At 36.1% G+C, this 12,932-nt stretch overlaps 1 protein-coding gene across 2 annotated transcripts in view; it reads left to right on the top strand.

Annotated features, from left to right (window-relative positions):
* The window catches only part of LOC125654578 (kinesin-like protein KIF28P), a 48,033-nt gene that overhangs the window by 21,403 nt on the left and 13,698 nt on the right, over positions 1-12,932 (top strand). For both annotated transcript variants that reach the window (XM_056144836.1, XM_056144837.1), the window contains exons 16-17: positions 1,530-1,678; positions 10,912-11,049. In XM_056144836.1, the coding sequence (XP_056000811.1) occupies positions 1,530-1,678; positions 10,912-11,049 (287 nt within the window). The remainder of the gene's footprint in view (positions 1-1,529; positions 1,679-10,911; positions 11,050-12,932) is intronic.

Consider the following 12,932-nt stretch of genomic DNA (forward strand, 5'->3'; position numbering starts at 1 on the left):
CTGTCTACAGTATATAATCAGTAGAGTTTGAAGGCTGTCTACAGTATATAGTCAGCAGAGTTTGAAGGCTGTCTACAGTGTATGTAGTCAGTAGAGTTTGAAGGCTGTCTACAGTATATAATCAGTAGAGTTTGAAGGCTGTCTACAGTATATAGTCAGTAGAGTTTGAAGGCTGTCTACAGTATATAACCAGTAGAGTTTGAAGGCTGTCTACAGTATATAGTCAGTAGAGTTTGAAGGCTGTCTACAGTATATATAGTCAGTAGAGTTTGAAGGCTGTCTACAGTATATAATCAGTAGAGTTTGAAGGCTGTCTACAGTATATATAGTCAGTAGAGTTTGAAGGCTGTCTTACAGTATATAGTCAGTAGAGTTTGAAGGCTGTCTACAGTATATAGTCAGTAGAGTTTGAAGGCTGTCTACAGTGTATGTAGTCAGTAGAGTTTGAAGGCTGTCTACAGTATATAATCAGTAGAGTTTGAAGGCTGTCTACAGTATATAGTCAGTAGAGTTTGAAGGCTGTCTACAGTATATAACCAGTAGAGTTTGAAGGCTGTCTACAGTATATATAGTCAGTAGAGTTTGAAGGCTGTCTACAATATATAATCAGTAGAGTTTGAAGGCTGTCTACAGTATATAATCAGTAGAGTTTGAAGGCTGTCTACAGTATATAATCAGTAGAGTTTGAAGGCTGTCTACAGTATATAGTCAGTAGAGTTTGAAGGCTGTCTTACAGTATATAGTCAGTAGAGTTTGAAGGCTGTCTACAGTATATAGTCAGTAGAGTTTGAAGGCTGTCTACAGTATATAGTCAGTAGAGTTTGAAGGCTGTCTACAGTATATAACCAGTAGAGTTTGAAGGCTGTCTACAGTATATAGTCAGTAGAGTTTGAAGGCTGTGTACAGTATATATAGTCAGTAGAGTTTGAAGGCTGTCTACAGTATATATAGTCAGTAGAGTTTGAAGGCTGTCTACAGTATATAATCAGTAGAGTTTGAAGGCTGTCTACAGTATATATAGTCAGTAGAGTTTGAAGGCTGTCTACAATATATAATCAGTAGAGTTTGAAGGCTGTCTACAGTATATAATCAGTAGAGTTTGAAGGCTGTCTACAGTATATAGTCAGTAGAGTTTGAAGGCTGTCTTACAGTATATAGTCAGTAGAGTTTGAAGGCTGTCTACAGTATATAGTCAGTAGAGTTTGAAGGCTGTCTACAGTATATAGTCAGTAGAGTTTGAAGGCTGTCTACAGTATATAGTCAGTAGAGTTTGAAGGCTGTCTACGGTGTATGTAGTCAGTAGAGTTTGAAGGCTGTCTACAGTATATAATCAGTAGAGTTTGAAGGCTGTCTACAGTATATAATCAGTAGAGTTTGAAGGCTGTCTACAGTATATAACCAGTAGAGTTTGAAATGACAATATTTAGTTTGCTGGTTGTTTTATGACACCATTATTTATTTTAAATACTTGACTTTTAAATGACTTTAAGTGCTTTGAAGTCAGTTGATACCAATGAACTTTATTTCAGAGGACCTAATCCTGCAGGAGGATGTCATTCAGATGCTGCCAATGGTGAACGAGGCAGATGCAATGTCAGCAGAACTGGACAAGAAAGTCAAGTTTGAGCTGGCATTGGTGTCTCCACAAGCCAGGGGCCTCAGGGAGGGAAAAACAGAGGTATACCTTCATATAACAATATATATTAAAGGATTTGACTAGGGAAAATAGGGCTTACTATTTAAACAAGTTCACTACCTCTGAGGATCAGGAATAAGGGATTGGTGCAGACTTAACTAATGAAAGGTTGACTGGCAATCTGATGGCCACCATTCTCCATATAGCAGGAATTAGTGAGAAATTTGTCCACATGATTTTATGAAAGTTTTTATGATTTTATGAAAGTGCTCTGACAGATCCACTTCAAACTTTGTGAGCTGATAGGGGGTCATGAGGAGGGGTGCAATCAACTTTCCAAATTTTCAAAATGGCTGCCAATTCAAATTAGCGGCCACAAACATAAAAAAAAATCGAGGTTGTCAGATTTCAACCAAATTCTATTTTTAGGGTAATTTGATGACCCAGAGTCCATTTCCAGCATCAAAAAAAGAAAATTTTCAAAATGAATGCCATATACCAAAATATTTAAAGTGCTAAAAATCTCTACGTCATTTGGGTTCTGTGGTCAATTGAGGGTACACAGTTTATTTCTAGCATCAGTATTTCTTTTCATTCAATTTTCAAATGTTTCAAAATGGCCAACATTTAAGAAAATGGTTGTCAAAAATCAAGTTTGTCGGATTTGGTATCGGTGGCCTAGTGGTTAGGCTGTCAGACTCTCGGCTGAAAGATCGTGGGTTCGAGTCCTGGCCGCGGCAGGGCCGACGTTGTGTCCTTGGGAAGGGCACTTTACATGAATTTCCTCACTCCACCCAAATGTAAAAGGGGTACCTGGCTATACACAGTGAAAGATATTGTTAGAATGTCAGTGCTATAGCGCCTGTAACGGCAGCTTGCACTGTATGCTTCCCAGGAAGCTGAGAAAGTTCTAGATTGATATAAGGTCTGCCTGGGTAATAATGTATTGTAAAGCAGCATACACTGGAAAAAGCGCTATATAAAACCAATCATTATTATTATTAGGGCTTTTCGACTTTCATCGGAAAGACCTATTGTTATTGTGTTTTTTTATTATTATTATTATTCTTTTTATTCTCGACAGATTTCTGTCAGCGTTTTCAAGAAAACGGTAAAATATAAGGATAAAGCTTTATAAGATTCGTGTAGATAAAATTACGGTGTAATGCAAATAAGCTTTTGGACTTCCGGATCTTTTACTTCCGGTTTCTACAAGGATAAAAAGCGTTTTTTATTGGGACCCGATATCTTTGACAATTTTTATCACAGAATAACGAAACTTCAGATTTAGATTTATTACACTTTGAGCTACAATAGTCATTACGAGCTTGAACTTGCAGCTCCTGTCGTTTTCGAGATATTAAGGTCCCCAGATTTTAAAAAGGGGGGTGTCAGTTTAAAAAACTGCAAACAAATTTCAAAAAGATTTCAAGGTCGTTGAGATTATTAATAGTGATATACTAAACATGTTTGCCAAGTTTCATCGAAATATATTGAGTACTTCCGGTTCTATGAATCTTTTGAATTTCCCTATGAGAGTTTCAATGTTAAAGAATTCAAAACACCTGCTACGTTTTCTCAAAAGCCTCTCAAGCAATCCTTGTGATATTTTACAAGAGATATGCCTATACCATGCTGCACAGAGGAAAGGAATTTGAAATAAATCCTGAGAGGGATTAGGTATCTGTAGGGGCCAAAGTAAAAATCAGTATTTTATCCCTAATTCTTTTATTTGGCTTCCGATTTCCAAACTCTTTCGTGATTTGAGTTTAACATCAAAAGGACAATTTAAAAATTACTAGCCGTGGGTCCCTATTTTGACCCCTTAAGGGAGTTTTTAAAGTTTAAAATATGCCACTTTGAAAAAAAATCCATAAGAGTTGTCTCTCTTGACATTTCAGAAACCCTGTTAGGTCATCTCATTACAATGGATAAAGCAAACATGTGTGCCAAGTTTAATTGATATATATTAAGTACTTCCGGTTCTATCAATCTTTGAATATTTCCCTATGAGAGTTTCAATGTTAAAGAATTCAAAACACCTGCTACGTTTTCTCAAAAACTTCTCAAACAATTCTTGTGATATTTAACCCGAAATATGTCTATACCATGCCACACAGAGGAAAGGATTTTGGAATGAATCCTGAAAGGCATTAGGGATTTTTAAGGGCCAAGATAAGAAACAGTCTTTTATCCATAACATTTTTATCTCGCTTCCGATTTCCAAACTCTTTCGTGATTTGAATTAAACAACAAACGGGCAATCTAAAATTCACTAGCCGTGGGTCACCATTTTGACCCCTTTAGGGACTTTTTGAAGCTTATAAAAATTGTTATTTTAATTAAAAGTTCTTAAGAGTTATCTCTCTTGATATTTTCAAAGAATATGTTGTATCCTTAAAGACATGTTAAGTTCTATTTATCATTGAAGTACTTCCGGTTCCTTTACTTCCGGTGTAAAAATCATGAAATTGATTAAAAAATAATTTTAGAAAAAGTCCCAAAACGTTACTATTCTTCCATAAAAATGATTGAAACTTTTCAGTTATATTTATTATGTTTTGATGAATAAAAAAGTCAGTGGTGACCTACTCCTGTTTCCAGTCCTTTCTGAGATACAGGGCATCAAAGATTAAAGGACACATCTCGTGTTTTCAAAGTATACAGAATTATATGCATTTTGTCTTCCTTATGCTTATAGAAATTAATTGTAATAGTTCGTTCGCTGAAGTATTGCGATAATTAGCCACAATACGGACTTAAATCTAAGCCCCGATTTCAAAAAGCCGAGTCAATTAGATAGGTAGTCACGTGGTACAGTGACGTCATATGCGACCTTCGTCGATCAACTTGTTGTAAAAGTAGTGTTAGATATTTTTAAAAACTCGGGTTTTAGGGGCCTAATTTATTTACCATGGATAACATTTATTTCGATGTCGACAAATTTCCCGAGTCTTATATCTTTTAGCCACCAGTGCATACAAATAGCGACCCAAATGTAGCGAGAAAAGCGAGTATGAAATCTGCATAAATTTGCGAGTAAATAATGTTTACCTGGGATCACTGTCTAAACACGATTTGGTAAAGCCATTTCTGTAAACAACTGTAATTAGCGTTGTTGTTTTTCTAAAATAAACAGTGTAATTATTATTAAATTTATTTATGGAGAAGTTAGATAGGCCTAAATTATAATACAATTACGACAACTAGGCCTACTGTCACAGGTGCATTTCGAAAAAAAAAAAATAATAATGATCAAACTTATTGTGAAAATCACAATACTTTTAAATTATTTTATTAAAACAATTTTATTAGGCCTAATCATTATTTTTTGTTATCAACACGTTGTTACTTAGGAAGTGGGAGCGTGGCGTGCTGTTGTTGTAAACACGTATGCGTTCCTTAAAAAAAAATGAAAGCATTATAATTCAATTCAAAGTCGGAAAATATTATATTTTATTATTTATAATTGAAAGTTCAATTATTTTTTATCTTAAAATTTCTTTTTTAAAACTACCAGTTGGTAGACACTGCTAGCAAAGTTCTGCCTATATGTTGTTACAAGGTGAAGGTCAGTTGGTGCGAGTGTGTATTGAATTCGAGAGCAGAACGGAAAGCATATGCCGTAGGCCTATATGTAACAGTGTGTAGCTTCGATAGAACCATTTTCTCGCAGTTTATCTACGTCTTTGTCCAAGTGCTTGTTTGAAAAAGTACAGGGACAAATTCTACTGGGGGGGGGGGGGGGGGGGGGGGGGGTTATGGCAAAGTCGTTGTGCCGACAAAAAATATTCACGTCTTGTCCCTCATACCTTCCTTCAAAAATTGGAAAAAACACAGTCCAAATCCTCTCTACTGACAGCAAGTACACCCTTAAACGGCACAAAACACCCTAATGCAGTGTTATTTACAAGCTGTTAATGTGATAATTGTTTGTTTGTCAATTAAATCTAATCTGTTTATGAAATGGCTATCAACTGTTTTCAAATATTCTCGCTCGAGGTCACATATGACGTCACAGATAATGGCGTGTAAAATATCGAAGAAAATATGCATATCGCAAGATTTGAATTTCATCGCTTTTAAACTCGAAAACTACGCAAACTGTTTCATTTAAAACACATGTAAAGTTGTTTTAGGCATGAAATGAATTAATTTTGCTGAAAAAATTAAAAAGTTTAAAAACATGCAATGTGTCCTTTAAGGGGGCTGATATTTACAAAAATTAGAAACAACAATTAGGACTTATTTCAGACATTTTAGACTGTTAATCATGATAAATACAATCCGTTTTTCAAGTTTCAATTGAATATCTTCAGTACTTTTGGTTTTATAAATCCTTGAATTTTGTCGATGGAGGTTTTCATCGGAAATTGTCAGAGCTTGTGCATTGAGTTATCTCTCTTTCACCATGCATAAAACGCCAGGTTGATATTTACCGTGATAAGTCTTCCGATTTCTTTTTACGTTTTATCTGTTCTTTTGCAAAATGTATTTGGACATTTTATGATTTACTCATCTAAATTCCGTGATTTTTGTTGTCGAAAAGCCCTTTGTTTTTGTTTTAACGACAAAAATTCTAGTTATTATTATTATTTCAACCAAATTTAGTTTATAGGGTTTATTGAGGATCCCGAGTTCATTTCTGGCATCAATCATTTCTGACATGGGGAGGTGTTCAGGGACATTTGTGTTAGCATCCCAACATTGTTATAGCTTGTTTTCAAGAACATATTAAACATTGTCTTAGCTAAGATGACTGTTCTCCTTGCTTTATGTATACATTTACATAAGAGTGAGGTGTGAAGTCTGACACACATAATGTAAGAACATACAGTAGTGGCAGGGTTTGCAGAAAACTAGATACAGTGGAATGGTATTCAAGGAAAGACCAAAATTAAAAATATGTTTGTTTGCCCTTCCCCGACCCACCATTTTCAGTCTGGGTAGGTAGGTAAATTATTTTATTTTGTTTGAATATATTACATTGGAAAAATAATTATAGAAACTTTTTTCTTGATTTACGTTGTATAACTTTTATGTACGTATGTTGCTTCTATGCTTTTATACAGTGCAGATACATCTATTAACATTAAGCTATTTTCTCCACTTCAAGCTGTATGTAAGCTCTGCCTGCTTTAATTCATTTAATTCTTGTTCATGAAGCATGTAATGTTTTTCTGTACTAGTATACACCTTTCTTTCTATCACTTTTCACATTATGCCTGTAACCCTATGTACAGGACGGACAACGCGGATCCCGTATTAGACCGCGCTCCTCCCCCTCCCCCCGAGGTGTGTTAATCCTTCCCGCGCTGTTCCTCTGCGAGATTTCATCGCGGGGCAGATTTATACCACCGTGGTGTGAAGTACCATTATTTACCTGTTAGGACAAACTACCTGTACAATAGCTATTTTATTCGTCGGCAGAAAATGAGTATGGCTTGCTTATGGACAGCTATCTCGCATGACATACCTGGTATATTAAATAAATCATTTAATAAAAAATAAAATCAGGGACCTATATTGGTCCCTACTAAAACCAGATATACTTAGGATTTAGCATATTTATACACCTCCAATTTTTTTTATTCTCAGGAAATAAACCCACCAAAAAAACCAGCATTTAATTTTGTTTTTTAATAGTATTTTATGCTACATATAATGATAATGTATCTTGGAATAGGAGCTGTGTCCTAATAATTTTTACGGTGAAAAAATAATACAATGACCGTATATGAGTGCAAGATTAATATGGTCTGTCTGTTTTAATGGCGTTTGTGTAGACTTCGAGAATTGGTTAAACAATTTATTAATAACAAAATATTATTTTGTATGTTTTAGGAATTAAAAAAAAATGTAAATTTTATATTATGCTAAAAGAAAGATTATTGTTTTCCCATTTCAATCGAACTTCGCTCGCTTATATGAACACCTGTTGGGTCTGACCGCTGCACGTGTTCTTAAAACAACATACAGGGGAGAAGACCCTGTGTATATATGTTCAACACGTCGCATTCAGGATGTCAAAATTGTAATGTCTCTAATCTGCTTATCAGCTTACAATTACAGTGTACCTATACTCAACAAATTTTAGCTAATTATTAATTAAGTATATTTTACCTATTTAATCTAGGTGGGTTTTTTTTCTTTCTCAATTCCTTTGTCAAGTGCTGGTTTCCTCGCTTACAACTTACTAATTCCTTTTATTACGGTACATATGAATGTCAGCATCATCGAAATTACTCTCTAATTGCATGTTAAATCAAAATCCATCATACTTTATGGAGTAAAAGGGTGGCGTATACTCCAAAACTGCGTTTTACTTTACTTTATGTACTTTGTGGTATTATATTACCTTCCTTAAAATATGCAATGCCTTGTAATCTCTCTCTCTCTGATATTCAAAGCGCCCTAAAAATGTAATTAAAATTTAACAATTTGATATTTGGATTCGATTAAATATTTCATTTTAATTAGATTGATGCTTTATTTGTATTGAATACCAAGCGGTGTTCATGTGGCTAGTCTAATGTTGTCTTAGCAGTTTCACGGGTAGAGCGTGCGCTGATCGAGGTCTGGGGCGTTGAAGCAAACAGGAAGTGTTATGTAATAGTTATACACATGCCCGAGACCTTTTTTTTTTTTCACAGTCAGTAATGTTAAATAGTATACTCTCTCTTCTAGACAATGAAACCTGTTAAGTGAGGACACCTTTACAATGTCTAGAAGAGAATACATGCATGTTATTGTAAAGGCAAAAATGTACTGCATTAGGAATAGCTATAGGGACACCTATCTAATACTCTTTCGAATTGTGAAAAAATGGTTTTGAGAGAACAGGTCCTCGCACCACTTGTTCTAATCTTAATATTTTTTATCTACATCTTTCGTATTCTGTGGGTCACATTTATGGAGATGTTACTGGGCGGAATTTTGTTATATGGTTAATAATTGTCCTCAGTTTACACGCTTTATTACTCTCAAATTTTATATAGAGTTAGCTGATGCTAGGCTTTCCTTTTCCTACTTTAATATTTCTGTTATTATACATGTTTGTTTTGTTTTTTAGCTCACCTGAACCGAAGGTTCAAGTGAGCTTTTCTGATCGCTTTTTGTCCGTCGTCTGTCCGTCTGTCTGTTAAACTTTTCACATTTTCGACTTCTTCTCCAGAACCACTGGGCCAATTTCAACCAAACATGGCCAAAAGCATCCTTGGGTGAAGGGCTTTCAAGTTTGTTCAAATGAAGGGCCATGTCCCTTTCAAAGGGGAGATAATCACAAAAATGTAAAAATAGGGTGGGGTCATTTAAAAATCTTCTTCTCAAGGGCCAGAAGAACTGAAATTTACCTGAAAGCTTCCTGACATATTGCAGATTCAAGTTTGTTCAAATCATGGCCCCCGGTGGTAGGATGGGGCCACAAGTGGGGGGGGGGGGGATCAAAGTTTTACATACAAATATATAGGGAAAAACTTTAAAAATCTTCTTCTCAAGAACCACTAAGCCAGAAAAGCTGAGATTTACATGAAAGCTTCCTGACATAATGCAGATTCAAGTTTGTTCAAATCATGGGCTCCGGGGGTTGGATGCCCGGGGCCACAAGGGGGATCAAAGTTTTACATACAAATATATAGTTAAAATCTTTTTCTCAAGAACCACTGAGCCAGAAAAGCTGATTTTTACATGAAAACTTTCTGACATAATGCAGATTCAAGTTTGTTCAAATCATGGGCCCCGGGGATTGGATGGGGCCACAATAGGGGATCAAAGTTTTACATACAAATATATAGGAAAAATCTTTTTCTCAAGAACCACTGAGCCAGAAAAGCTGATTTTTACATGAAAACTTTCTGACATAGTGCAGATTCAAGTTTGTTCAAATCATGGGCCCCGGGGATTGGATGGGGCCACAAGGGGGATCAAAGTTTTACATACAAATATATAGTTAAAATCTTTTTCTCAAGAACCACTGAGCCAGAAAAGCTGATTTTTACATGAAAACTTTCTGACATAGTGCAGATTCAAGTTTGTTCAAATCATGGCCCCCGGGGGTAGGATGGGGCCACAAGGGGGATCAAAGTTTTACATACAGATATATAGTTAAAATCTTTTTCTCAAGAACCACTGAATCAGAAAAGCTGATATTTACAAGAAAACTTTCTGACATAGTGCAGATTCAAGTTTGTTCAAATCATGGCCCCCGGGGGTAGGATGGGGCCACAAGGGGGATCAAAGTTTTACATACAAATATATAGGGAAAAACTTTAAAAATCTTCTTCTCAAGAACCACTAAGCCAGAAAAGCTGAGATTTACATGAAAGCTTCCTGACATAATGTAGATTCAAGTTTGTTCAAATCATGGGCTCCGGGGGTTGGATGCCCGGGGCCACAAGGGGGATCAAAGTTTTACATACAAATATATAGGAAAAATCTTTTTCTCAAGAACCACTGAGCTAGAAAAGCTGATTTTTACATGAAAACTTTCTGACATAGTGCAGATTCAAGTTTGTTCAAATCATGGCCCCCGGGGAGTAGGATGGGGCCACAAGTGGGGGGGGGGTCAAAGTTTTACATACAAATATAGGAAAAAGCTTTAAAAATCTTCTTCTCAAGAACCATTGGGCCAAAGAAGTTGACATTTACATGAAAGCTTTCTGACATAGTGTAGATTCAAGTTTGCCAAGGGTAATTTGGGCCATAATAGGGACTAAGGTTTTACATGCAAATATATATGGAAAGTCTTCAGATATGGGCCAAGGTGAGCGATGTGGCCCATGGGCCTCTTGTTTAAATATTTGTACAAATACATGTATAGACTTAAATTCCTGAAAAACAATTTATTGTTGTTGATTTTACCATGCGGTCATTTGGAACATTCTAGATCTTAGATTGGTACCCTGACATTGTTGACAGCTAATGGACAAAGAGCGAAGTGTTGTGAAACGTTTTAAGCACATCACTATAACGCTTGTTATCAACGATAATTATACAATGAAAGTTACAAGCTTTTTCTCGACCTGAACATTAAATATAACACCAGAATTAAACCGTCCAGCTCTGTTCCAGAAAAATATAAAATAAAAAAAATATTTTTTCAAATATTGCAATAAAATATTTCGGGTCGCAGCGTTTTTACCGGGTCAGTCGGAGAAGGGCAAACAAACTTAATTTTATTTTAGGCCAAATTATTCTCAGTTTTTCAAAAAATTCAAACAGTTACATGTAAAAGAAAATTTATATTTTGAGTATATCACTGCATTCAATACTTGTAGGTGATGGTGAAATTGAGAAACTTAGAAAATGGCAATGAGTGGTTGTGGGACCGAAACAAATTCATCAACAGGAAGTTTCTGATGCAGGAGATGTACCAGAACTACGTAGAGGGAGCAGATGACTGGGACGTATCCAGGGTACTTATCACTAGTAGTCAGGGTACTTATCACTAGTAGTCAGGGTACTTATCACTAGTAGTCAGGGTATTTATCACTAGTAGTCAGGGTATTTATCACTAGTATCCAGGGTACTTATCACTAGTATCCAGGGTACTTATCACTAGTATCCAGGGTACTTATCACTAGTAGTCAGGGTATTTATCACTAGTAGTCAGGGTATTTGTCACTACTGTCAGAGTATTTATCACTATAGTCAGGGTACTTATCACTAGTAGTCAGGGTACTTATCACTAGTAGTCAGGGTACTTATCACTAGTAGTCAGGGTACTTATCACTAGTAGTCAGGGTACTTATCACTAGTAGTCAGGGTACTTATCACTAGTAGTCAGGGTACTTATCACTAGTAGTCAGGGTACTTATCACTAGTAGTCAGGGTACTTATCACTAGTAGTCAGGGTATTTGTCACTACTGTCAGAGTATTTATCACTAGTAGTCAGGGTACTTATCACTAGTAGCCAGGGTACTTATCACTAGTAGTCAGGGTACTTGTCACTACAGTCAGGGTACTTGTCACTAGTAGTCAGGGTACTTGTCACTAGTATCCAGGGTACTTATCACTAGTAGTCAGGGTACTTATCACTAGTAGTCAGGGTATTTATCACTAGTAGTCAGGGTACTTATCACTAGTATCCAGGGTACTTATCACTAGTATCCAGGGTACTTATCACTAGTATCCAGGGTACTTATCACTAGTATCCAGGGTACTTATCACTAGTATCCAGGGTATTTATCACTAGTATCCAGGGTACTTATCACTAGTATCCAGGGTACTTATCACTAGTATCCAGGGTATTTATCACTAGTAGTCAGGGTATTTATCACTAGTAGTCAGGGTATTTATCGCTATAGTCAGGGTATTTATCACTAGTATCCAGGGTACTTATCACTAGTATCCAGGGTACTTATCACTAGTAGTCAGGGTATTTATCACTAGTATCCAGGGTATTTATCACTAGTATCCAGGGTACTTATCACTAGTATCCAGGGTACTTATCACTAGTATCCAGGGTACTTATCACTAGTAGTCAGGGTACTTATCACTAGTATCCAGGGTACTTATCACTAGTATCCAGGGTATTTATCACTAGTATCCAGGGTATTTATCACTAGTATCCAGGGTACTTATCACTAGTATCCAGGGTACTTATCACTAGTATCCAGGGTATTTATCACTAGTATCCAGGGTACTTATCACTAGTAGTCAGGGTATTTATCGCTATAGTCAGGGTATTTATCACTAGTATCCAGGGTACTTATCACTAGTAGTCAGGGTACTTATCACTAGTAGTCAGGGTATTTATCACTAGTACTCAGGGTATTTATCACTATAATCAGGTATTTATCACTAGTACTCAGGGTATTTATCACTAGTAGTCAGGGTATTTATCACTAGTAGTCAGAGTATTTATCACTAGTAGTCAGGGTATTTATCACTAGTAGTCAGGGTATTTATCACTATAGTCAGGGTATTTATCACTAGTATCCAGGGTACTTATCACTAGTATCCAGGGTACTTATCACTAGTAGTCAGGGTACTTATCACTAGTATCCAGGGTATTTATCACTAGTAGTCAGGGTATTTATCACTAGTAGTCAGGGTATTTATCACTAGTAGTCAGGGTATTTATCACTATAGTCAGGGTATTTATCACTAGTATCCAGGGTACTTATCACTAGTATCCAGGGTACTTATCACTAGTAGTCAGGGTACTTATCACTAGTATCCAGGGTACTTATCACTAGTAGTCAGGGTACTTATCACTAGTAGTCAGGGTATTTATCACTAGTAGTCAGGGTATTTATCACTAGTATCCAGGGTACTTATCACTAGTAGTCAGGG

This window comes from Ostrea edulis, chromosome 7, assembly GCF_947568905.1.
Source record: "Ostrea edulis chromosome 7, xbOstEdul1.1, whole genome shotgun sequence".
In the NCBI taxonomy this organism is placed as follows: Eukaryota; Metazoa; Mollusca; class Bivalvia; order Ostreida; family Ostreidae; genus Ostrea; species Ostrea edulis.